At 44.2% G+C, this 27590-nt stretch overlaps 1 protein-coding gene across 6 annotated transcripts in view; it reads right to left on the bottom strand.

Moving 5' to 3' along the window:
• Positions 1-27590, bottom strand: part of AIFM1 (apoptosis inducing factor mitochondria associated 1) — a 106022-nt gene that overhangs the window by 9698 nt on the left and 68734 nt on the right. For all 6 annotated transcript variants that reach the window (XM_072123659.1, XM_072123654.1, XM_072123656.1 and 3 more), the window contains 2 exons: positions 13851-13993; positions 12465-12589 (listed from right to left, as the gene is read on the bottom strand). In XM_072123659.1, the coding sequence (XP_071979760.1) occupies positions 12465-12589; positions 13851-13993 (268 nt within the window). The remainder of the gene's footprint in view (positions 1-12464; positions 12590-13850; positions 13994-27590) is intronic.

Raw genomic sequence — 27590 nt, 5'->3', positions numbered from 1 at the left:
TTTGTGTGCTATCTGTGCGGCTTGTCCGTGTAGTTTAGTGCGCATTATTTTTTGTGTGCCATCTGTGCGGCTGGTCCGTGTGGCTTGGTGTGCATTATCTTTATTTTTTGTGTGCTATCTGTGCGGCTTGTCCGTGTAGTTTAGTGCGCATTATTTTTTGTGTGCGCCATCTGTGCGGCTTGTCCGTGTAGTTTGGTGCGCATTATCTTTTTTTTTTTTGTGTGCCATCTGTGCGGCTTGTCCGTGTAGTTTAGTGCGCATTATTTTTTGTGTGCCATCTGTGCGGCTTGTCCGTGTAGTTTAGTGCGCATTATTTTTTTTGTGTGCCATCTGTGCGGCTTGTCCGTGTAGTTTAGTGCGCATTATTTTTTGTGTGCCATCTGTGCGGCTGGTCCGTGTGGCTTGGTGTGCATTATCTTTATTTTTTGTGTGCCATCTGTGCGGCTTGTCCGTGTAGTTTAGTGCGCATTATTTTTTGTGTGTGCCATCTGTGCGGCTGGTCCGTGTGGCTTGGTGCGCATTATCTTTTTTTTTTTGTGTGTGCCATCTGTGCGGCTTGTCCGTGTAGTTTAGTGCGCATTATTTTTTGTGTGTGCCATCTGTGTGGCTTGTCCGTGTAGTTTGGTGTGCATTATATTTTTTTTTTGTGTGCCTGCTAGACTGTTTATCCGTGTAGTTTGGTGCACATTATCTAATTTTTCTTGTTCTCTATTTTTTTTGTGTGCAATGTCTCAGAAGACGTACACCGTGTTGGAGGCATATAACATGCTTGCCTCTGACACCGAGTCAGCTAGTGGGGATGATGGTCCCTTTTTCTGCAGGAGAAGCGCCTGGGACTTCTGCAGGAGAAGCGCCTGGGACTTCTGCAGGAGAAGCGCCTGGGACTTCTGCAGGAGAAGCGCCTGGGACTTCTGCAGGAGAAGCGCCTGGGACTTCTGCAGGAGAAGCGCCTGGGACTTCTGCAGGAGAAGCGCCTGGGACTTCTGCAGGAGAAGCGCCTGGGACTTCTGCAGGAGAAGCGCCTGGGACTTCTGCAGGAGAAGCGCCTGGGACTTCTGCAGGAGAAGCGCCTGGGACTTCTGCAGGAGAAGCGCCTGGGACTTCTGCAGGAGAAGCGCCTGGGACTTCTGCAGGAGAAGCGCCTGGGACTTCTGCAGGAGAAGCGCCTGGGACTTCTGCAGGAGAAGCGCCTGGGACTTCTGCAGGAGAAGCGCCTGGGACTTCTGCAGGAGAAGCGCCTGGGACTTCTGCAGGAGAAGCGCCTGGGACTTCTGCAGGAGAAGCGCCTGGGACTTCTGCAGGAGAAGCGCCTGGGACTTCTGCAGGAGAAGCGCCTGGGACTTCTGCAGGAGAAGCGCCTGGGACTTCTGCAGGAGAAGCGCCTGGGACTTCTGCAGGAGAAGCGCCTGGGGCTTCCACTGACCCCACATGGGTAGCCCCAGATAATTATACCCCTCAGGTCCCTGACTTTTTGGGCCATCCTGGCATTAACTTTGACACGACAGGGCTCAGAGCTGTAGACTTTTTTAAGTTTTTTTTTGATGAGGAGCTGCTGAATATTATTATATTTCAGACAAATCTCTACGCTGCACAACATATTGCCCAAAACCCCACGTCCTTTTATGCACAACCCTACAGGTGGACCCCTGTCACTGCAGCAGAGATGTACAAGTATTGGGGCATAATACTCCTTATGGGGATAGTAAAGAAGCCTTCAATCAGGGACTACTGGAGTACAGATATACTGTACCACACCCCCATGTTCCGCATGGCAATGAGCAGGATGCGCTTTGAAGCCATCCATAAGTTTTTGCACTACACTGACAACACACAGTGCCCACCCAGAGGTGACCCCAGTTATGATCGGTTATTTAAGGTCAGGCCCATATTAGATCATTTTAGTGCCAAGTTTGCCCAGGCATATACTCCCGCCAAACATGTGAGCATAGACGAGTCCCTGGTACAATTCAAAGGGAGACTTCAATTCCGCCAGTACCTGCCCAATAAGAGGGCAAGGTATGGTGTGAAGATGTATAAGCTGTGCGAAAGTTCATCAGGGTACACATACAAGTTCAGGGTATATGAAGGGAAGGACTCCACTATAGTGCCCCCAGAATGCCCCCCCTTCCTGGGTGTTACAGGGAAGATAGTGTGGGATTTAGTGCACCCACTGCTGGACCAGGGCTACCACCTCTACCTGGACAATTTCTACACCAGCACCACCCTGTTCAAGTGCCTCACTTCCAGAAATACTGCAGCATGCGGCACTGTACGCAGAAATCAGAGAGGTCTCCCTAAGTCGCTGCTTGGGCAAAAACTTAAAAGGCACGAAAGCAGGGCACTATGCAGCGACTCTGTATTGTGTGTTAAGTACAAGGACAAGAGAGAGGTCCTTGTATTAACCACAATACATGAGCACACCACCACCCCTGTCCCAGTACGAGGTGCCAGTACAGAAACCCCCAAGCCAGACTGTATTTTAGATTATAACAAATACATGGGAGGGGTGGACTTGTCTGACCAGGTGCTTCAGCCGTACAATGCCATGCGGAAGTCGAGGGTGTGGTACAAGAAGCTGGCCGTGCACATCATGCAGATGGCATTGTATAATGCTTATGTGCTGCATCGATATGCCGGCCAGAGGGGAACTTTCCTGGAATTTCAAGAGATGGTAATAAAGTACTTTCTTTTTGGAGACCAGGAAGGGGGGAGTGCTAGCACATCTGGAAGTGAGGCCACATCACGTATTGTACCAGGGCAGCACTTTCCAGGAGTAGTTCCCCAAACAGCCAGCAAGGGAAGGTCACAAAAGAGGTGCAGGGTGTGCTCCAAAAATGGCATTCGGAAGGACACCATTCATCACTGTGAGACATGCCCAGAAAAACCAGGGTTATGTATTAAAGATTGCTTCCGAATTTATCATACATCCCTGGATTTTTAGAGTACCCTGTTGTTACCCTGACGCACAGCTTATACATCATGCCGCACCTTCCCTTCTAAGCCCTGCCATGTGCCCAGCCTGTAGATTACTGTCCCGTATGCTTTACCCGGGAAAACATGCATCATGATTTTTAGGGTGTTTGTCTCCCATGGCAGCAGGTGGGCACAAAATGACATAATAGATATTTTTTACTATGCACTATCCATTTTGCACTTTTTCAGGGGTCCACCTGTGGGGTTAAAATGCTAACTATACCCCTAGATTAATTCATGGAGGGGTGTAGTTTCCAAAATAGGGTCAGTTCTTAGGGGTTTCTACTGTACTGGCCCCTATTGGCATCTACAAATCTTTCATGATGCCAAAAAGAAAAAAAAAAGTACAATGTCTGTGCTCCAACAAGTTATTCCCTTTTGAGCCCTGCCGTGTCACCATCCTACAGATTATTGCCTCCTATGGGGTATTGTCCTAACCGGGGTAACCCGCAGAATGATTTTTGATGTGTTTTTCCCCAGTTGCATGAGTTGGGCAAAATACTTTTGTCACTTCAATGGCATATTTGATAAATTGCAATACAACTGTTTCTCTGCACTACTCACTTTGTATTACATTTGAGCCAGCACCTTAGGGGTTAAAATACTCATACAAGCCTACATACATTCTTTGAGGGGTGCCCTTTCCAAAATGGGTTCACTACTTGGGAGTTTCTATTGTACTGGTACCTCGGGGGTACCCCCCCATTACCAATCTAGTGAAAACGAAGCTTGAAAACCTAAATTGTGCTTCTTTCTTCCTGACCCCTGCCGTGTGCCCAGCCTGTAAATTATTGGCACATGTGTGGTATTGCCGTACTCGGGACAACCCGCAGAATGATTTTTGGGGTGTTTGTCTGAAGTGGCATGGGTTGGGCAAAGTATATGAGGCACTAAAATGACATTTTTGAGATAAAAACGCAATTTTTACTCTGCACCATTTACTTTGCATTCAATTTTGACCAGCGTGTCGGGGGTTAAAATGCTCACCACAACCACCGATAAATTCTTTGAGGGGTCTAGTTTCCGTAATGGTATCATTTATTGGGGGTTTCTATTGCACTGGCACCTCACGGGCCCTGCCAACATGACATGGCACTCCAAATCCAAACGTGTGAAAACGGAGCTGGAAAATCAAAATTTCACTCCTTCCATTCTCATCCCTTCTGTGTGCCCAGTCTGTAAATTATTGGCACATGTGTGGTATTGCTGTACTCGGGACAACCCGCAGAATGATTTTTGGGGTGTTTGTCTAAAGTGGCATGGGTTGGGCACAGTATATGAGGCACTAAAATGACATTTTTGAGATAAAAACGCAATTTTTACTCTGCACCATTTATTTTGCATAAAATTTTGACCAGCGTGTCGGGGGTTAAAATGCTCACCACAACCACCGATAAATTCTTTGAGGGGTCTAGTTTCCGAAATGGTGACATTTTGGGGGGTTTTCTATTGTACTTTTACTTCAGGGGCTCTTCAATTACACTGTGGCACCACAAAATATTTGCAGCCAAATTGGCCTTCCAAATTCCCAGTATCGCTAATTCTGTTCTGGACATCGCTGTGCGGGGAAACAGCAGCTGACATCCACATGTCTGGTATCGCCGTACTCGGAAGAAGCAGGGCAAGAAATTAGGAATATATATTTACCTCAAATTCCTTCTGAATGTATCCATTTTAGGGCTAAATTGGAAAGATTGAAATCCAAAATTGAAATTTCAAAATTTCCACTCCATTTTCATATGCTTCCGGAAAAATAATTAAAGGGTTAACAGACTTCTTAAATGCTGATTTGAATAGGTTGAGATGTTAGGTTCATAAAATGGTGTTACTTGTGGGGGTTTATAGTACATAAGCCTTTATAGAGCACTTCCAAACTGAATTGATCACCAAAAAGTTCGCATTTTTCAAATTTCAAGAAAATCTGAGAAGTTGCTACTAAAACTTCAAACCTTCTCACATCCATAAAAAAAATGGAAACTTAAAACAAATAATGGATATAAAAAGAAGACCAATGGCAAAAGGTTTCTATCAAAAAAAATTTGTGGTATCACTTTTTGTCTAAAAAGTATAACATTTGAAACTTTGAAAATAGTCATTTTTTTCAAATTTTTCCTAAATTTTTGAATTTTTACCCCCCAAAAAAGGAACGGATCACCGAAATGACACTACTAACATAAACTACAATGTCTCACGAGAAAACAATCTCAAAATCACAGAGATATCTTAAAGCGTTGAAAAGTTATTACCACAGGAAGAGACCCTGGTCAAATTTCAAAAAAAAGTTGCGAGCCTTAACCTGCAAACAGGCTGCGTCCTTAAGGGGTTAATATAGTTTAATTGTGTATTATAGCTATATGTAATAATGTCTTAATTATATACTCACAGCAAATATGATTATGTGCTGCATTTTTTATGTATATACATTTCCATTTTTTAATCTATATTATCAATATGAATTTACTTTGCCTATTTTAGTCTATCTTTTAAAGAGTTTTATCAATAACCACCGAACACAACCGAATGTTATATGAATGAATCATTACTACAATTTCTGTTTTTGTTTACATTTTCACGTCACTCTGGCGTAACATCCCCCTTACTTCGCGCCAAAATACCACTATATAAGTCAGGTATGTTTTAATGCAATTTTAGGCTGTATGCAACTGAAGAAGGGCCCATTTCGGGCTTGAAACACGTATTACCCAGCTTGTAAATAAAGACATTTGATGATAAAAAGTAATGATTCTGACTGATTGGCGCCGAAGATGGCCTGGAATAATCGCCATATAGGGTTTTATTCTCTCGAATAGAGCATACTTAATGTGAGAGAAAAAAAAGCGCTGAGCCAGGCACTGAAGCGAGAGAGCTTCATTATCATAATTGTTTAAACTCTGCGCTAAGTTCTTTTGCTGAAAAAACAAGATATATGTCTGCATCAGTGTAGCTACAGCATTCTCAAGGTACGTTTGGTTCATAAAGCATGAAATCAAATGGGAGATTTTCTTTAACCTTCCCTATGCGCAGTAGCGGGAAGGGACTTCACGACACGAACCTTTCTATTACGGTGCTTGGCATGTACTGGCTTAGATTCAGCGCAGGCACCATACAGAATGAGAGTCAGCTGCATATTGCAGTTGACATCCTTCTGTAGCATCCGTGACTGGAGATTCTTCCAATCACGGGTGTTAAACCCTTAGAAGTCGCGGTCTCATGTGGTTCAGACACCCCGCGGGGGATCCAATTCTCCGCTGGCAGCAACGGGGTCTCCCAGTGCCCCGGGGCTATGCGATCTCTTCCGAAGCATGCTCATTGTATTACATTACACAGTGCAATACATCTGTATTGCACGGTGTAAGCTGTATGGGCTTCTTCAAGTGATCACAAGATCACTTGGTCAGGCCAACATGTGAGGAAAAAAAAAAATTTTAAACAAAGTTTTTTTTAAATAAAATTAAATAAAAGAAAATGAAGGTTCCCCAAACACAACAATTTCCTAAACGCAAGTAATCAAGTCCAAAAACACAAAATCCCCCCCCAAAAAACACATACCGTATTTTCCGGACTATAAGGCGCACTTTAAAGCCTTAGATTTCCTTGGAAATACAAAGTGCGCCTTATAGTCCGGTGCGCCCTATGTATGGCGCTGGGCAGCGGACCATACTTACTTAGGTCCCCGCTACCGGAGACAGCAGATCTCCAGCGGGAACTGCAGTCCACGCGGCACGAACAACTTCTGCCACGTGGTCTGCAGTTCCCGCTGGAGATGTGCTGTCTCCGGTAGCGGGGACCTATGTAAGTATGGTCCGCTGCCCTCCTCCACCTCCCCCTCACCTTCCCCGCGTCACCGCTTCTCGTCTTCGGGTCGCGTCTCTTCTCCGCGTCGCGTCTCCGCTCCGCCCCCGGACCTCCGACACGCCCCCGGACCCCGCGCCTTATAGTCCGATGCGCCTTATATATGGAATTATTACATATATAAGGCGCATCGGACTAATGCGCCTTATATTCCGGTGCGCCTAAAGGCCCGGAAAATACGGTATTTGGTATTGCCACGTCTGTAGCAATCTGTAAAATAAATCATAATTGAACCTGCTCAAGAAACACTGTAAAAACAAAAAAAACCCTGAAATTAACAATTTTTAGCAAATTGCTTTACAAAAAATGTTCTTATAAGTCAATGGTTCTCAACCTGTGGGTCGCGACCCCAGCGGGGGTCGAGCGACCAAAACCGGGGTTCGCCTAGAGCCATCGGAGGCACAATTTTATTACATTTTTACTGCGAATCTCATGCTTTGGGGTCACCGCAACATGAGGTACTGTATTGCGGGGTCACAGCATTAGAAAGGTTGAGAACCACTGTTATAAGTGATCATAAAAAGTTACAAGCATCAAAATGGTAACACTGGAAAGATCAACTTATTATGTAAAAAAAGAAGCCCACAACCAGCTCTGTCCACAAAAAAAAAAATAAAGTTATGTTGCTGCAAAAATGGCAATACTAAAACGAACACAATTTTTTTCTATTCTACTTCCCTCCCTGGTATTAATAAGATCTTTTTTTTACTCATATTTTTTACGCTGTATGCACTTGTATACACGGATTACAGCACACCTCTGTCAGTGGCTATGGAACTCTAAATTCTCTCTTAAATTCTACTAATAACGTGAACAGTACAGAATTGGGAGAAGAAATCTTATTAAAACAAGTGAGGGCTAATTTTTTGTTAGAATATAAGAAAAAACCTAGCAGAAAAAGAGGTATGTTTGTTCTGGACAGTCAATTCACTAAAATCATATGAAGCAAGTGGAAGAGTCCCCAGAGGACTAGGGATATACAAAACACCCTCACAGTATGAGGACAACATTTCATTTAAGCAGGCATGGAACTCTGCCAACAATTCATAAAAAGCAAAATACATATCATGCTGGGGTCATGATATCCCCAGACACTTCATGACTTGCAGAACAAATCATGCGGTCTTTTTTTTCGTGCAACAGATTTTACATAGGAACCTACGTTTAACAAGCACAGGAGGTCAATAAAATCAGGAAGTAGAGAACCTAGGCTCATTGAATACATACGTACGTGTCACAACTCAGATCCTATAGCTGGGATAGAACATGTACACCCATTAAAAACAGGTGTTGATCGGCAAAGGTTTTTGTTATAAATAAAAGCAATGTGACTATTGTATATGCTGTATATTGCATTGAACAGTTTATTAAAAGGTTATCTGGTTTAAAAAAAAATGTACTGTGCTCATAGCTTTGTTATTACAGTATTTATAATGTATTGAGACACGTTTACACATTCAGAATTGGCATGTACCCTATAATTACCTTGGAGTATATACATGAAATATGACCTTGATATTTAATACGTTTTTTTACATTTGTTGGTCGCACATGAATTGATCTTTCCCTGGTTGTCATAAATTACATATATTTTCCATTTTTGTTTTTTAATAAATTGAATAAGAAGATTTACATTTTTATTAAATTTTCTATGATTGCCAGTCAAACATTTCGATAGATACATTTCATGTGCAGCTTGATTTACTGTCTTGTAATCCTTGGGTTGCATATTTTGGTACTAATATTACGTCAAGATATTCTAGAAACGTTCTAATTACATCACAATCCATCTGCATTCCAGCTTCCTGAAAGAAGGGAGGGCCCCAGGATGCCACTGAAGAATACAGTTGATGCCTTAGGGTGTAGTCACACATTGCAGTTAAAACTGCATGACAATCAGTTTTTAGGTGGTTTTAGATACAGTTTTGGTAATTTAACAAGTGAAAGACATGAAAGGAGTGGGTGAATTTAATTTCGAAGGGGAAACTTGTTCCACAAATGTCATTCACCTATACAACAAATGTATTTTACCTCAAAGCGGATTACAATACAGTTTAAACTGCAACGTGCGACTGCACCCTTAGTCCAGAGAAAGTTTTTAGAAATTTTCGAACCCACCAGTGGGTGTATCAAAGAACGAACATAAAGCTAAAACTTTGACCCATTGCTGCTCCGCACCACCCGGCTTGCAGCTCCTATGCCGGAGCTAAGCCGCCATCGAGAATCGCGGTGTATCAGCCGTAACCTACTGCTGACATACCTGTGGTTGGCGTGAGATCGTAGGTGCTAACCCTTTAAAGCGTAAATGTAAAAGTTACTTGACAACAAATAGCTCTAGAACAGCTGGAGAGAGCCAACAATACCTATATCATTCTCCAGAAGCAGGCAGGACTTCCTGGTTGTGACATCTAAGGGCACTGAGGGCACAATCAGCTCAGCCAATAAGGACAAAAAACAGGTGTTGCTCTGGACTAGATCTCTGTACAAGCAGTAAGGCAGGAAAGAGCTCTGCATCATGGTCATAAATAACCATACAGTAATCTACACCTCAAATAAAAAGATATATTAAAACATCTACACCAAAAACCAGCGACACAGTAATAACAAGATGAATATGTGTATACACACACCAAAATTTTTTATAATTTAAGGTCTGATTTGTAACATTTTTTGCCATTACACTCATTACATGAAAGCTGCCCCCATTCGCAGACCACCCCTTTCCTGAGCAAAGAGGTTGCACTGTATATATACACTGAGCTGTGTGTATATTATTTGATTCATTAGAATTTAACCCCTTATCACCGACACTAGTTTTCAGCTCAATGACCAGACTCGATTTTTCAAATCTGACATGTCTCACGATAATTGGTTATAACTTCGGAACGCTTTAACATATGCCGGTGATTTTGAGAATGTTTTCTCGTGACACATTGTACTTCATGTTAGTTATAAAATTTAAGTGATAAGTTTTGCGTTTCGTTCTGAAAAAAAGTGAAAATTTGGCAAAAGTTTGTAAAAATTCTTCATTTTCCAAGTTTGAAATGTTCTGGTTTCCAGACAGGAAGTAAAACTACCCAAAAAGTTTGATAATTAACATTTACAGAATATCTGCTTTATGTTGGGATGATATTTTATGCTTCCGGTCATTTTTCTAGGATGTTATGAGGCGCAGAACTTTAGGTGCGATTTTTCTTATTTTCATGAAAATTGCCATAACTCACATTTTGAGGGCCAACTCAGCTTTCAAGTGACTTTGAAAGGCCTAAATAATAGTAAAACCCCATAAATTACCTCACTATAGAAAGTTCACCCCTCAGCATATGTAAAACAACTTCTATTAAGTCCATTAACCCTTTAAGTGTTTCACATGGGTTAAAAAATATGGACCTGCGATTTAGAAACTATGGAATTTTTTTGGAAATACATTCATTTAGGCCAAAACTGACATTTTCAGAATAAATTAAATGATGAAACGCACTGCAACGCTTGATGCCCAATTCCTCCCGAGTGTACTGATACCCCATATGTGGTGGTAAACTGCTGTACGGGCGCACGGCCGAGCATAGAATGAATGGAGGCGCCATTCACAGCAGATTTGTATTGTCACATTGTACGACCTATAAATTTTTATTTTTTTTGGTAATGCGATCATATGAGGGCTTATTTTTTATGGGATGAGATACAATGTATAAATCATTTATTTTGGGAGTCTAAAGCTTATTCATGAGATTTTATTAACTATTTCAAGGGGGACACAAACAAAATCATCAATTTTTATTTTGGATTGTGAGCATCCCCCCCCCCCCCCCCGCTCACCGTAACGTAAAAATAATATTTTATCTTTATTCTCAGGTTTACTACGATTGCGGTGATACCTCATTTATATAGTTTTTCTTATTTTGCTCAATTTTCCTGAGCAAAACCAATATTGGAGAAAATCGCATTGTTTTTACTATTGACAAATTTTCAGGGCCATAACTTCTGTATTTTTCTGTTGTCAGATCTGGTTGAGGGCTTATTTTTTGCGAAAACAGTTTTTCTTTTCAGTCGTATCATATTAGGTACCGTAACTTTTTTTGATCACTTTTTAGAACATTTTTTGTGATGGTGTTTGATGAAAAATTTTATATTATGGGAAGTTTTTCGAGTTTTTTTTTTACGTAGTTCACCGAGCGGGTTCAATATTGATTTAGATTTATTGTACAGATTAATACGGACGCGGTGATACCAAATATGTACGTGTTTTGTGTTTTATATACTTTATTTGCATTTTATACTGGGTAGATTATGGGACTTTTATTTTATTTATTTATTTAATTATATTATAAAAAGATTTAATTTTTTTTTTTTTACTTTTTTACATTTTCTACTTCTTGGCTTGAATAAGCGATCATCCGATCGCTTATTCAAGCCTTTACACTGCAATACACTTGTATTTCAGTGTATAGTGAAAGTAACTGAGCATGCTGCGCATGCTCAGTTACATACAGCCGGGTCCTGCCAGGAAGGCAGGACCCGGCGAGAAGAGGAGCCGACAGCCCCGGGTCACTCGTCGGAACCCGGGGCAGCGGCAGGAGGGATCGGATCCCCCGGTAAGCACACCGGGGTGGTCCGATCCACGGGGGACACACTTGCACGCCGCGGTCATGCTTGACCGCGGCGTGCAAGGGGTTAAACACCCGGGATCGGAGTTTTTCCGATCCCGGGTGTTAGTGCCGGGTCTGGGCTGTGATATCACAGCCCGACACCGGCACCAGCGAGACCCGGTGTCCCGAAAACTACTTCTGATGATCAGAAGAAGTACCCTTAATGACCGCCGTAAAAACCCGATAGGGCGGTCATTAAGGGGTTAATGGGGAGCCTGAGCTTTGTCTTTCTTTGTGCATTAAAACTTTTCACACATACACAATTCTGCTACATTCAAACTTTCAAATGAAACCAGCTACATAGCATTGGGCAGTTTTCTATGCAGAGACTTCCATTCAGACTGCAGCATGTTTGTATTTAGAAGACCTGAAGAATGTTATCAGCGAAATGCTTGCGACATCACTCAAGGTCCTAGAGTTTTTTTTACATGCTGCCAGCAATAGCGAGGACTGATATTCTCCTGCACCTAGCAGCTTAAGGTTCACTCCTAGTGCCCTTCCCAACAAGAGCCACCAACCATCCTCTCCAGAGTATGGCTACTTAATTCCCATAGTAACCAAACAAAGGCAGGGAGAGCAGTCAGGAGTACAAGGTAAAACCCCTGCAAGCAGGCAAACCGCTGCAGATGACTTATGAAAGTAAATTAGAGAATTGCTTATAGCTTAGCGACGAGTAAGGACATTTTTTTAATACTTTACAGTTGTTTTCTAAGGGCCTAAAGTGTTTCAATTTACATTAAGGACCTGTCGATTTTTTTTTTTTTTATGAGCTCTAAGTTTGGACTCTATTCTAAGAAAACAATTATTTTTTTGGGAAAAGGAGACAGAGCAGGTATGTGGTGGCCTCAGGACCATCTGTTATGTGCAGCTTCTAAATGGAGAAAGAACTTTTACACTTGAAATCTACATCTTTTATTGTATTCGTCATTACTCCAAAAGAGGCAGTGTATAGTGTTCATTATTCAAAGATTCTTTTTATGACTTCCTTACCGCTTTCCTCAGCTGCTCTTTTAGGAGTGTCCTTCTCAGTTGCCTTGGCAAACACACCAACCGTTGGGAGTGCACTGTCAACAATGCCAATAGCTTCATAACCAACATCAGGACCCAAGTCGCTCCTAAAGTAAAATGTAAAATGGCAAATATCAAACTATAACAAAATACTCCATGGTATTACTTTGTTTAGCATAATAACTTTTAAGGGATTAGATATTATTTTCATGGCTAAAAATTAATAGTTACTTATAAAAGGTCATCAACATCTATATGTACTATTATATGAAATTATGGTCCAATATGTGTGTATGTATATCTACAAATCTTTATTACCATTTGTTTATTATTTGTACAATATTTTATAGTTGATACACAGATGTGATACTTCCAATGATGATATAATTTTACGACCATGTTCACGATTTAAGAACGTATCTGCACAACCAATACTTACCATGTTTTTTATCAGTTTTTTACTTATTTTTTTCATTTACTTATTTATATACTTGTCTTGCCCCATTGGGTTAAAACTCCTCTTTATTTTCTGTCACTGTACTCAGTCTTATTCACTTGAGAAAGGGGTAGAACGCCCGAAACGCGTTGTGTTTAAAGACCTTGAATAAAAATTTTTAGTATACTCACCTCTGTGTGCGCCATCCTTTTGGACCCCAACAATAGACCACTTTCACCACATCCTATAGTGTTTGGCAACTCCATTTAGGAGATTATCTGGAGGCAGCACCAGACAAAAATTATCACCAAAAAGCCTACAATAGTATTGTGCCCATCTGCAGCACTACCTAAAACCGGTGAGCACAATCTACAGCTTTATGTCCATTTGTTACCCCCCCAAAGATGTCACACTATTAGCGCTTTCTCCCTGTCTTTTCTTGCCACTTTCTATACCCCAGCTGATAGGTGGGGCTCCTTCACCCCACCTATCTAATACATATGGCCAGTTCAATGGATAGAATACCAGAATCTCATCCTATTTGTCTAGTAGTATTACTTTAACCTTAAAGTAATGTAGCATGTTACCATAGTCTAAAGCTATTAAGATATGATAATTGACTATGGGAGGATGAATTGAATTGCAAAATGTTGCCCAGGATTAAAAAGTAAAATTACATATCCTCTATATTAGTTTCCTGGAATGTAATATTACATAATGTATGAACTTGTAGAAGAGCGGATACCAAAAATTATCTAGATTATGCAAAAGTCATTAAGAAAATTTTTTTATAAAAATAGTAACAAAATTTGCCACATCACTGTGGTATCCAACTGACAGCACTACTCATATGTTCACAAGCTATCTTTTCAAGAACACACTTTTCCTCAGTGTTGCTTAAGCATCATTTTCTGTAACACATGATACATTACCAAAACATGGATTGATGCCAGTAAGGTTTAGCAGCCCCGGTCATGTTTTCGCCTGCAAGGCGCCCACTCACTACAGCATGATCGTGATGCTCCACTCTTCTCCTGCCAAGCTTAATGTCATAAAAGCAGGCAGCATCACCAGCCTATCAAAGAAAAACACACAAGTGGCTAGAGGTTTAAATAATACAGCAATAAATCCTGGCGATTTTCAATGTATAACCATTGAAGCAACCAGTCTTCAAACTCTGCATTATGCATTTCACAATTTCACACATATTGGGGCACATTTACTAACCCTGTCCAGTCGGAATCCAGCGGCGCTTTGTCAAACGAGGATTAGGGTCTGCCGGGATTTCCTAAGGTCGTGCGCCCGATATATCCAGCAGGTGTCGCTGCTGTGCCGAGGTCTACCGGAGTTCAAGCACTCACATGCTGCAGGAAGAAGAAGGTGATCTTGCGACACAAACTGGTTTTTAAATTCTGCATGTTTTCCGAATCTGTCGGGTTGACCGACGGCCACGCCCCCGATTTCTGTCGTGTGAAAGCCGGCGCTGATGCGTCACAATCCGACTGCGTGCACCAAAAACCCGGGGCAACTCGGCGCAAAACGCAATTATTCTGGAAATCCGATGAAAGTGCAACGTTTGGACTCTTAGTACATGAGCCCCACTGTGTTTGTTTTCCCTCTTACACGACCTTCATGTCAAGTGAAGCGATGCGAGCACAAAAGTGGAGTGGGCCAGTGTAGAGCACTCCTGTCTCACGCTTGTGCACTAGCCTGCACCTGTTCAGGTTCAGGTAGTAGCACAATTCTATGCCAGACAGGACCTTATAATGTATTTGATATGGTGGAGGGACTGGGTTTACATTACATTGTCCATTGCCATAAACCAAGAGTTTCCTTAGATTTGGTCATTTCAAACATATGGAAAAGGATCTATTTGATGTTCAAACCTTACTTTTTCATCACCCATCATTTATGGAGAAATGTTTAGTGGTTTAAATAGACCGGATCAGGGTTTTGAAAAGTCCCTAGGAGAGGCAGAGGAGTGCTTTTTCCATTGGCTAACTACTGGTCACAGCACAGTTTGGTGAAGACAGAGGGCAGAGGAAATTATTTTTAACCGGTTCGCGACCGCCCACCGTGTATTCACGGTGGTGGTCGCATTCCGATGCATGGAGAGGGCTCGCGGGCCGAGCCCTCTCCATAGCCGGTAAGTCTCTGCTGCATATTGCAGCAAAGGCTTACCGGTAACACCCGCGATCGGGTATTTTCTTGCCGATTGCACGGGCGCCGCCATAGTATGGCGCCGTGTGCCATTACTTCCTATGGAGAGGGGCGGGGGTGAGCTGCGCTCACCACCTCCTCCTCCTCTCCCCGTGCACTGCCGTTGCCCGCTACGGTACGGGCAGGCAACGGCAGTGTGAACATAGCCTTAGTCTGTAACAGTATCATCGTTATGCATGTGTAGAAATTGTGAATTAGACTCACCGGTAATTCGGTTTCCATCTAGTCCTCCATGACGGCCCACTAGGAGGATGACCCTTGACCTCTGTAGGGACAGGAAGCAGAGAGGTTAAAAGCCTCCCCCCCACATCCTCCCGTCAGTGTCTACCAAATAACTACACCGGTGGAAGATACAACGTATTTTTATTCTGCCTGTTTGTATCACATACAGAATTTTACAACAAAGTGAAAGAAAATCATGGGAGGGAAATTATATAGGCCGTCATGGAGGACTAGATGGAAACTGAATTACCGGTGAGTCTAATTCACAATTTCCATAACGTCCCCCATGACGGCCCACTAGGAGATCTACAAAATTAGTAGAATCAGGGAGGGACCACAGCCTGGAGAACCTTCTGACCGAAGGCGAGATCCTGTGAGTTAGCCGATAGTGTTTAGCAAAGGTGGATGAAGAAGCCCAGGTGGCAGCTCTGCAGATTTGTTCAAGAGAAGCGCCCCTCTTTTCTGCCCAGGAGGCAGATATGGCTCTGGTGGAATGGGCTTTAAGGTTAGGAGGACCTTCTTTCCCTTGCTCTGTATAACAAGAGGCTATGGCAGTCTTTAACCATCTGGCGATCGTGGTCTTGGATGCCTTTACCCCTTTGTTCTTCCCCTGAAACTGAACAAAGAGATTGTGATCTTTGCGCCAGGATTTTGTGGCTTTTAAATACTCTAAAACCGAGCGCCTTACGTCCAGGGAATGCCACGCTACTTCCTTGCTTGAAGAAGGATTCCCGTAAAAGGATGGAAGGATTATTTCCTGATTCTTGTGAAATCCAGACGCCACTTTGGGAACAAAACTTGGATCCAGAGTCAGAGTTATCCTGTCAGGGAGAATGCACATATAGGGTTCTCTAATAGAAATGGCTTGGAGTTCCCCCAGCCTTCTAGCTGAAGTCACAGCTATCAATAGAGAAGTCTTTAAAGTTAAGTTTTTTATACTAGCGTCCTTTAAAGGCTCAAAAGGAGGTCTGGAGAGAGCATCCAGAACCAGGGAGAGATCCCAGGAGGGAACCCGCTTCAGAATCTGAGGCCTAATTCTATTTGCAGCTGCAATAAATCTTTTAACCCACCTGTGGTCCGCCAGGGGATGGTCGAAGAATGCACTCAGAGCCGAAATTTGGACTTTCAAGGTGCTAGTGGAAAGACCAATTTCTAGTCCTTTTTGCAGGAAGTCTAATACCTGTAAAATATTTGGGTTAGTCTGGGAGGGGGGATTAGCCCCACAAAAGGTCACAAACTTTTTCCATATTTTATGATATATGGCGAAAGTAACCTTTTTCCTACTTGCCTTCAAAGTAGTTATTACAGCCCGAGAGAGACCTTGGGACCTTAGGAACTCGAACTCAGGATCCAAGCCGCCAGACGGAGTCTTCCTGGATCTGAGTGGAAAATCGGACCTTGGTACAGGAGGTCCTTCCGAATCGGTAGCATAAGAGGTTGCTGGACAGATAGGGACCTCAGCAGCGGATACCAGCTTCTTTTTGGCCAATCTGGGCAGATCAGGATCACCCTTGTCCCGTCGAGCAAGATTTTCCTGAGTACTCTCGCAATTAGGGGAATTGGGGGAAAGGCATACATGAGACTTCCGTTCCAACGATGGCTGAACGCATCCATGTGATCCCTGGACTCGCTTGCCTCCAGAGAAAAGTATTGCTGGCATTTTGTATTCTCCCTTGTGGCAAATAGGTCGATTTGGGGCATGCCCCAGATGCTGGTTAAATGTAAGAAGATCTCTTGGTTGAGACACCATTCGTTTGGTAGGATTTCTCTCCTGCTGAGATCATCCGCTTCTCTGTTTAGGGTTCCCTTCAGATGGGTGGCCGAAATGGAAAGGATGTTCTCTTCTGCCCACTGGAAGATGGTACGAGCCAGCTTCGATAATACTGGGGACCTTGTACCCCCTTGTCTCCTTAAATAGGACACTGTCGAGATGTTGTCCGATAGAATGTGGATATGATGATTCCTCAGATAGGCTGTGTTTGATTTTAGCGCTTCCCATACTGCTCTTAACTACCTGTAATTTGAGCTGTTTCTTGCTTGGGCTAGAGTCCAGGACCCTTGCTCGTAGTGGGAAGGGAGGATTGCTCCCCAGCCTGAGCTGCTTGCGTCTGTCACAATAGTGATGCTTGGGAGGTGGTGCCAACATACTCCTTTCTCTAGGTTCCTTGATTCCGTCCACCACAGCAGGTCCCTCTTTACGAAGGAAGGAATCCGAATCTTCTTGTCTAGCCCTGAAGACTTCCTGTTCCAGAAAGTTAAGATCCAATTCTGAAGGATCCGAGTATGGCTCTGACTCCATGCGACTGCAGGTAGGCATGCTGTAAGGAGCCCCAGGATCTTCATCGCCTGCCTGACTGGTATAGAGTCCTTCCGTCTGAATGAGTGAATCTGGTGCTTTATGTTGGATACTTTCTCCTGAGGAAGAAAAGACATTTGGTGAGTTGAGTCTAGTATGATCCCTAGAAAAGTCTTTTGAGTGGAAGGTATTAAACTTGATTTTTTCAGGTTGATTAACCATCCCAACTCTGTTAAGATTCTTAGGGAAGACTCTCTTGCCAAAATTAGGTTTTGTTTGTCTTTCCCTATAATTAGCAAGTCGTCTAGGAAAGGGATGATGGATATATCTTGTAGTCTTAAAAAGGCTACCACCTCCAACATGATCTTGGTAAAGACCCTTGGAGCCGATGAGATACCGAATGGAAGTGCACGGAACTGAAAGTGTAAGACAGAGCCCTCGGGAGAGAGAACCGAGAATCTTAGGAATCTCTGAGATGAGGGGTGAATAGGTACATGATAGTATGCATCTTTTAGATCTAATGTGCACATATAGGAGTCTGTGTGAATAAGTTGGGTAGCGGTTCTTACCGACTCCATGCGAAATCCCCATCCTCCATGATGAACCTTGGAGAAGGGGGGGGGGGGGGGGTAATGAGAATTCTATTCTGTAGCCCGATTCCATAATGGTCAATACCCAGGGATTCGAGGTGATCTTCGTCCACTGGGATAGGAATCCCAGGAGACGCCCCCCCACTTTGGCGTCATTGTTTCTTGTTTCCTGGACCCCCTGGGGGGTTAGAGAAAAGGAAAACCCTTCCCCTTCCTCCTTTGGGATAACTCCAGCGTCCTTGCTTACCTTTGCCACGGTAAGTCTCTCTGGTGTTCCTAAAAGGACGAAAGGAAGACTTCTTGGGTATTGTTTTGGACTCTGGAAATCCCCTTTTCCTGTCAGACGCTTTTTCTAGTATGGCGTCCAATTCGGGTCCAAACACGAAGTCCCCGGAAAAAGGAATGCTGCACAACTTGGATTTAGAGCGGATGTCCCCGCTCCACTGCTTTAGCCATAGGGCCCTCCTGGTGGCATTGGTAAGAGCTCCTTCTTTTGCAGCGAACCTTATTCCTTCTGCAGATGCGTCAGCAAGAAAAGCAGTAGCTGATCTTAATAACGGTATGCTTTCCAATAAGGCTTCTCTGGGAGTACCCTCCCGGATATGGGACTCTAATTTCCCCAGCCAGAAATATAATGTTCTCGCCACCGAGGTGGCTCCTAAGTTTGATTTAAGACTTAGCATGGATGTTTCCCATGCTTTCTTTAAAAGGGCTTCAGATTTTCTGTCCATCGGGTCTCTTAACTGAGCCGAATCTTCAAAAGGCAGATCCATCTTCCTTGAGACCTTGGATACCTGCACATCAACCTTGGGGAATGAGTCCCAATCTTTTGATTCTTCTGGGTCGAAGACTAAGCGCTTTCTGAAGTTCTTTGAGACCGCGATTTTCCTCTCAGGGTCTTTCCATTCTTGACTAATTAACCCCCTAAGGGTATCGTTAAGGGGAAAGACGCGATGTTTCTTGGCTTTGAGTCCCCCAAACAATTTGTCTTCCCGAGAAAGAGGGGGTTCCTCATCTTCGAGGTTCAGTGTATCACGCATAGCTTTCAGAAGGTCGTCCAGATCGTCATTCTGGAATAAGTAGCGGGAGCTTGTTGCCTGCTCACGATCCTGATGTTCCTGGTCTCCGGCCAGAGAGCAGGAAGGAGAGTCTGAAATGCACCCCTCTTCTTCCTCTGATGAGGAAGCCGATACAATCCGAGCTTTTTTACGTGGGGGGGCTCCCTGAGTTGCTGCCGCCACCGAAGAACCCACTTTCTCTTCTATAAAGGTCTTAAGTTCATCCATAAAGGACATTTTCTCCTCCCGCATGAAATCATCGATGCAGGACTTGCAGATCAGTTTCTTATAACCTTTAATTAGGGTACGAAAACACATACTACATTTTTTAACAGGAATCCTGCTTTTTTCCAGTTTCTCTCTAGATTTTTCAGACTTCCCTGGTTTTTCTTCCTTGCCTTTCCCCTTGAAAACTTGCTCCTAGGGAAGGAAGGCAAGGAAACAATGACTTGGTGATCTCAAACATAACAATTACACTCACTGGCCACTTTATTAGGTACACCATGCTAGTAACGGGTTGGACCCCCTTTTGCCTTCAGAACTGCCTCAATTCTTCATGGCATAGATTCAACAAGGTGCTGGAAGCATTCCTCAGAGATTTTGGTCCATATTGACATGATGGCATCACACAGTTGCCGCAGATTTGTCGGCTGCACATCCATGATGCGAATCTCCCATTCCACCACATCCCAAAGATGCTCTATTGGATTGAGATCTGGTGACTGTGGAGGCCATTTGAGTACAGTGAACTCATTGTCATGTTCAAGAAACCAGTCTGAGATGATTCCAGCTTTATGACATGGCGCATTATCCTGCTGAAAGTAGCCATCAGATGTTGGGTACATTGTGGCCATAAAGGGATGGACATGGTCAGCAACAATACTCAGGTAGGCTGTGGCCTTGCAACGATGCTCAATTGGTACCAAGGGGCCCAAAGAGTGCCAAGAAAATATTCCCCACACCATGACACCACCACCACCAGCCTGAACCGTTGATACAAGGCAGGATATATCCATGCTTTCATGTTGTTGACGCCAAATTCTGACCCTACCATCCGAATGTCGCAGCAGAAATCGAGACTCATCAGACCAGGCAACGTTTTTCCAATCTTCTACTGTCCAATTCCGATGAGCTTGTGCAAATTGTAGCCTCAGTTTCCTGTTCTTAGCTGAAAGGAGTGGCACCCGGTGTGGTCTTCTACTGCTGTAGCCCATCTGCCTCAAAGTTCGACGTACTGTGCATTCAGAGATGCTCTTCTGCCTACCGTGGTTGTAACAGGTGGCGATTTGAGTCACTGTTGCCTTTCTATCAGCTCAAACCAGTCTTCCCATTCTCCTCTGACCTCTGGCATCAACAATGCATTTCCACCCACAGAACTGCCGCTCACTGGATGTTTTTTCTTTTTCGGACCATTCTCTGTAAACCCTAGAGATGGTTGTGCGTGAAAATCCCAGTAGATCAGCAGTTTCTGAAATACTCAGACCAGCCCTTCTGGCACCAACAACCATGCCACGTTCAAAGGCACTCAAATCACCTTTCTTCCCCATACTGATGCTCGGTTTGAACTGCAGGAGATTGTCTTGACCATGTCTACATGCCTAAATGCACTGAGTTGCCGCCATGTGATTGGCTGATTAGAAATTAAGTGTTAACGAGCAGTTGACCAGGTGTACTTAATAAAGTGGCCGGTGAGTGTATATATCTTGCCACACAGCACCACTCACGTGCACCGGGGGGTGGAGTAGGCCCAAGTCTGCCTCATCAGCCATTATGATGTCTGGGACGGCGAGCCAAAGATAGAAAACAAGTCATAGACCTCAGACCAACTGACTACCCGCTTTTGAGGTTTTAAATACCTTCATGGGGAGCCCATCCCCCTGCCGGTGGCCGCCTCCGTGTCCCGCGCTAGCGTCCGCGGTCACTTCCGGTCGCGACCGGAAGTCGTCACCGGCCGGGAGGATTTCTGGGAATCGTAGTTCCTGCGCCCGCGCGAGGGCCTGGCGGACCAGCCCGCCGGAGAGGACGGTATCCGGACGATGCTCCTGTCCAGGGAGAGCCCGCAGCGCCGGGCCAACCGAGGACTGTCCAGAGGGGAACTTGGACCGCAGTCGGCGTAACCCCAGGTAACTCAGGTGAGTATGGAGATTTTTTTTTTTTTTTCAAAAACGTCCCCCCCTTCCCTTAGGAGGAGAGAGACCCTCTCTTGACCTGACCCCTGTAGGGACAGGAAGACACTGGCGGGAGGATGTGGGGGGGGGAGGCTTTTAACCTCTCTGCTTCCTGTCCCTACAGAGGTCAAGGGTCATCCTCCTAGTGGGCCGTCATGGGGGACGTTATGGAAACAAATCTATACACAGACATATCATGTTACCATAACCAAAGAGTTGGCACCAGAAATTACCTAGTCTCCTATAGCTTTCATTTAATCTACAGCCTTTAATGACCAAGATTTTCACAGAGATGTGGTTCTTTTCTACAGGATTATAAGTGATGAGTGATTAGAAGCGATTAAGTGATTCTTTAATTTTGAACCAATTATGCTTTCAGCAAATGTATTGAAAATTGTGACCAGGCAGTTATCCATTTATTTAGCAGGGATTTCTTCACAAGCACAGTGTCAAACATTATGGCAGCATTTTTATGAGACTGATACAAACAGGTCATGTGACCAATGTTTGAGAAATCATTGGTCTGGAAGCATAACTCGCTGGAGTAGAGGAATCAGGTGTCTGATTCTCTCCATATTAAGACTAATACAAATGATAGATGGGATAAAATGTCCTGGAATATCCCTTTAACCAGTGTTATTTAAAGGGAACTTGTTATCAGAATGTTATATTTTTATCAGGGGACTGGTTGCTATGGACAAAGTACTGTATATGCCAAGTACGTTTTTAAAGGGGTTTTCCCATAAAAGTTCTCAAATTTGAATCCCCTAATCATGCTTACACAATAAAGATAATTTTACTCAGCTTTATTGCTGTTTTTGCCCCTATGGTCAGTTTAAGATTCCAGAGTGTGGGCGGGCACAAGCGGTCCCTTCAAGATTCCTCTGTGCTATGCTGTGTGCTGACAATGTGCTTAGATTATAAGGTTCCAGGTTTAGTTACATTTTCATTTCAGTCGACTATCCTACTCTGACACAGAAAAAAAAAGATGAGACAGATGAGAGTCATGAAATGGATATAAGACACAATGAGACACTCAGCTCTGCCGCCTCTCCTAATCAATAAAACACAATTATCACTGCTATGTCACCCCTTCCTCTCGGATACAGAGCTAATCTTGTTTGTAGAGCTGCTGCTGTGTCCTCTCCATGCCGCTGAACCAGAAAATGCCTCTGTCTGTAGTGTGCTCTGTGCATCCTGCCCCTACCCCCGCTCCTACAATGCAAGAGAAGCTAAAGAATCTGCCGGACTATAGTCAGAAGTTAAGATTCAGGGACAACCAAATTGTAAAACACAAACACAGATAGATACAGGATGGAATTATATTTGTGAAATTATGTATTTTGGTTAACAACATTGAATAAGAGAACGTATCATTCCTGATCGTCCTTAAGGCAGCACAAGAACAATGAGATTATGGTCCCTAGGCATAATCACAGAGACAGGTTAGCACAGCAATTACTAATCACCATGGGGTGGAGCTAACCCCAGCATATAAGCTCCCATAGGAGCATGGGCACTTTGGATTTTACTTTATCTAGGTCTCCCAAGAGACAAGACGTAAGACGCAGTAAGGGTTCCAAGCCTTAACACCCAGATCGTATACGCTGTGTAGTAGCATCCTGGGCAACGGAGGGGCACACGGTTTAATACCCCCCTTTCCTCCCTTATCCAGGTGCGGTGGTCGCATGCCGTGGGAGTCCTGATACCAATCCGGGTGTGGGCTGGCCTCCGGGGACCTCGGCATCTCTCAGGCGCCAGGCTGGATGGTCCCGCGCCACGTGCGACTTCCCGTTTCGGCAGGTATGTGCATCTCCCTTTGTGTTCCCCTGCAGACAATGCAGAAAGGTTCTAGATCGGCATCCCACACGCTCAGCATGACCGTAAGTAAGGGGAGGAGCGGAAAATTTAAAAACTCACCCGAGCCTAGTCTCAGCTTGCACTCTGCCATCAAGCCCGGACCCTTCTGCTACTGTGGTTAGTACATGGTGAGGGGCTATGCACCTTTCTAGTGGTGAATATGTGCATATTGATCTCTGCTTGTATTATCTGTTTTTTCCTGTTAGATGTCAACCTCTAACTCAGGAACAAGCCGCAAGAGATCCCGCAAGTCTCATCACAGACTCTGCTCTAGCTGCCAGCAACCCCTGTCAGATGACATGGATGGCGATCGCATTCAATCGGCAGATTTCTTTGCATGGTTTAAGCATCAACTTGCGAACGCATTCAATGATGCAAAAAGGGAGAAGGTAACGGGGAGATCCCCCTCTGGTTCAGTTGTTTTATATGATTCATTTGATAATGATTCTGATATGAATGTATTTTCCTCTGACGCGGAAGATCCAGAGGACTTTTACTTATTAAATAAGGAGTATTTCCCAGCTTTGCTTAAAGCCATTAAGGATACAATTGAATCTGACAGAAATGTAGATCATAAATCCAAAGAGGAACAACTTTTATTTTCCTGTGTCAAAAAACAAGGTTCTCCCTAGTCACCCCGTTCTATTAGACTGGATGAAAAGGGACTGGTCTAAGCCAGATAAGAGGATGGACTTAGGTCCTAGGTTTAAGAGCCTCTACAAACTGGAAGAGTCTGGGGATATTCTCCCAATCTTTATATGCAAAGTGGATTTAGCAGTCGCTCAATTATCCAAGAAAGCCATCTTCCCTTCAGAAGATTCTTCTCGCTTGTCGGATCCAATGGACCGCAAGGCAGATTCTAGTTTGAAAAAGTCATATACATCTACAGTGGGCGCTTGTAAAGCTTCCCTGGCTTCCATTACAGTAGGCAGAGCCCTCAGGGTCTGGCTAAGTGATCTTATCACTAGTATTGATGAAGGTATGCCCAGAGAGGTGTTATCAGACACTATGCCGATGTTGAAATCCGCAGGCGAATTTCTTGCTGATGCTCACCTTGAGGTCCTCAAGTGCTCATCCAGATCCCTAGCAGCCTCAAATTCAGCAAGAAGAGCCCTGTGGCTCAATATGTGGAATGGTGATGTGGTATCTAAGATTAACTTCTGCAATTTACCCTTTCAGCTGGCCTCGATGTTTGGTCCTCAGCTATCCACAATATTGGAATCGCTAGAAGGAAACAAAAGAGCGAAATTCCCTGAAAAGAAGAAATAAACGACTAGATTCTTCCGTTCGCAAAGGAGAAAATCTCCAAAAGCCAAATTAGGGAAACTTCCTCCTAAGCAAACCTCCTTCAGAAGGGGAAAAAAACCCTTCGTGGGTAAGAAAGCCGGTTTTGCCTCATAGTCGGGCCTTTGACGCCAGGAGTCCCTTACCGAAGGTGGGGGCAAGGTTAGGAAACTTTTGGTGTCAATGGTCAGAAACATCGTCAGACGCCTGGGTTTCCTCAGTGATACGCAGAGGATATCAACTGGAGTTTAAACAGTTCCCTCCGAACAGGTTTATGTACAACACACGATCCAATCAGGTCCTTTGGCAGCTGATCCAAGAGTTCATCCACAAAGCAACCCTGAAGCCAGTCCCCGCCGATCAAAGGGGACAAGGTTTTTATTCTCGTGTGTTTCCAGTTCCAAAGCCAGAAGGCAAATGGAGACTAGTGATCAACCTGTCATTCATCAACAGCTTCCTGGTCCAGAAGACCTTTCCCATGGAAACCATTCGTTCAGTGATGACCACTTTACAGAAAGGGGATTTCATGGCCAAAATCGACCTCCAGCATGCATATCTACACATTCCTATCTTCCCTCCTCACAGGAAGTACCTGAGATTTGCCATCAAAGATGGACTGGGGATTCATCATTTTCAATTCACGTGCCTCCCCTTCGGAATCTCGTCGGCTCCAAGAGTATTCACCAAGGTGGTAATAGTGCTAACTTCAGTCTTAAGACTACAGAATATATGCATCATTCCATACCTGGACGACTGGTTGGTCAAGGCCTCATCCCAAGCTCTTCTGGAGTCTCAACTTCAGAGAAACTTACGGACACTGCTAGACCACGGTTTTCTCATAAACCATCAGAAGCCTCACCTCACACCCTCTCGCAACATGTTTCTAGGGTTCATCGTAGATTCTGTCAACTGGAGAATCACGTTATCTCCAGAGAGAATACAGTCTATCCAACAAATGGTGTCCATTCTCAAAAGTCAGCGGAAAGTGATCAGATTCGCTATGAAAGTCCTGGGGAAGATGACCTCGAGAATCGACACAGTGCCTTGGGCCAGAGCAAGAATGAGGTCCCTCCAAAGAGATCTTTTGAGGGCTTAGCGACGGGGCAAAAAGGATCTACAATCATATCTAACAGTCTCTCCACAGACGATCACAGATCTCTCCTGGTGGCAGACGCCGTCCTCTCTCCTCAAAGGGGTGTCCTTGGTTCCCCGGCCACAGAAGGTCCTCACTACGGATGCATCCTCCTGGGGTTGGGGTGCCCATGTAGATCATCTCCAGTTCCGGGCCAAGTAGAAGAAGATAGATTCTTACCTATCCTCGAATCTCACAGAGCTGAAGGCGGTCAGATTGGCCCTCTTACATTTCCAGCCAATATTACGAGGCTTCAAGATTCTGGTGCGGTCAGACAACCTAGCCACGGTTTATTATATAAACAAACAAGGAGGCACCAGAAGTCGCTCCATGATGCTCATGAGCTGGGCACAACTCAATGTCCCGTCCATCACAGCAGTCCACATCAAAGGTCACCTGAATCATTTGGCAGACAGCCTCAGCAGGAATCTTCCCCAAGCGGAATGGTCACTAAATCATCAGATTTTTTCCCTATTGACAAGCAGATGGGGTACACCACTGATAGATGTGATGGCGACAGAGGAGAACTCAAAATGCATTCACTTCTGCACGATATTTCGCTCCCCGAAAGCCCTGGCTCTGGACGGTCTATCAATCAGTTGGTCACATCACCTGATATATGTATTTCCCCCGGTGGTTCTCATCCCTAGGGTCCTGATGAAAATCAGAGTGGACAAGGCGGAGGCCATAGCCATCCTTCCTTTTCGCCCACGCAGGGCCTGGTTCTCACTCGCGTGGTCGCTTTCGAAAGAGGATCCTATCAAACTTCCGGTTTCCCACAAATTACTCCTGCAGAGAGGTCAGGTTCACCCGAACCCAGGAATGCTTCAACTAGCGGCCTGGAGACTGACAGGGAAAACTTGAAAAATTTAGGATTTTCAAAGGAAGTCATAAACACTCTGCTATTATCAAGAAGACCCTCTACAATGAAAGTCTACAATAGAGTCTGGTCTGTTTAAGTCATGCTGTGCTCAAAACACCACTACTCCTGATTCCTTGAATTTAGTACTTCAGTTCCTGCAAGAAGGATATCAATAAGGCCTCAAGATCAATACTCTTAAGGTCCAATTTAATGCGATAAACGCACAATTGCAGAACATCTTCTCAGGTAACCCCTTGATAAGAAATTTTTTCAAGGCTCTCTCAAGAATGGATCCAAATCCTCATCCTCCAGCCCCTTCCTGGGACTTGCCTACGGTTCTGGAACAACTGGTAGGTGCACCATTTGAACCTTTGCAAAAGGCTCCAATCAAGTGGTTGTCAGTGAAAACTCTCTTCCTAGTGGCTCTCTCTTCAGCAAGGCGCGTTAGCGAGCTACAAGCTTTGTCCCATAGGGATCCATACCTAAGGGACTTAGGAGAATGCCTTATCCTAAGAACCATGCCAGGATTTCTTCCCAAAGTTCCATCTTTCAAGAACATTACACAAGAAATCTGTCTACCAGTTTTGTTTCCAAATCCACAAGATGAGGAGCAGAGAAAAGGGCATCTGCTGGATGTCAGAAGAGCAATTCTGATATATATCTAAAGAACGGACTTCTTCCGTAAGTCCGAAGCACTCTTTTTACAGCTAAGGGGCCCCAACAAGGGGCAGAAAGCCAGCAAAGCTACGCTGATTAGATCTGCCATTGAAAAATGTTATCTTCTATCAAAACTTCCATCTCCCTTGAAGATCAGGGCCCATTCCACAAGGTCAACAGCGACCTCATGGGCTGTGATGGGCCATATTCCTCTGGATGACATTCGCAAGGCTGCAACCTGGTCAAACTCCTCTACATTTATTCGTCACTACAGGCTTGACTCATTAGTGGCAGAGGGGGTCTAAGTTTGGCAAAAGAGTGTT

Source organism: Engystomops pustulosus, chromosome 9 (assembly GCF_040894005.1).
Source record: "Engystomops pustulosus chromosome 9, aEngPut4.maternal, whole genome shotgun sequence".
Lineage (NCBI taxonomy): Eukaryota > Metazoa > Chordata > Amphibia > Anura > Leptodactylidae > Engystomops > Engystomops pustulosus.
The sequence above is the reverse complement of the archived record's forward strand: the minus strand, read 5'-3'. Positions and strand labels throughout refer to the sequence as shown.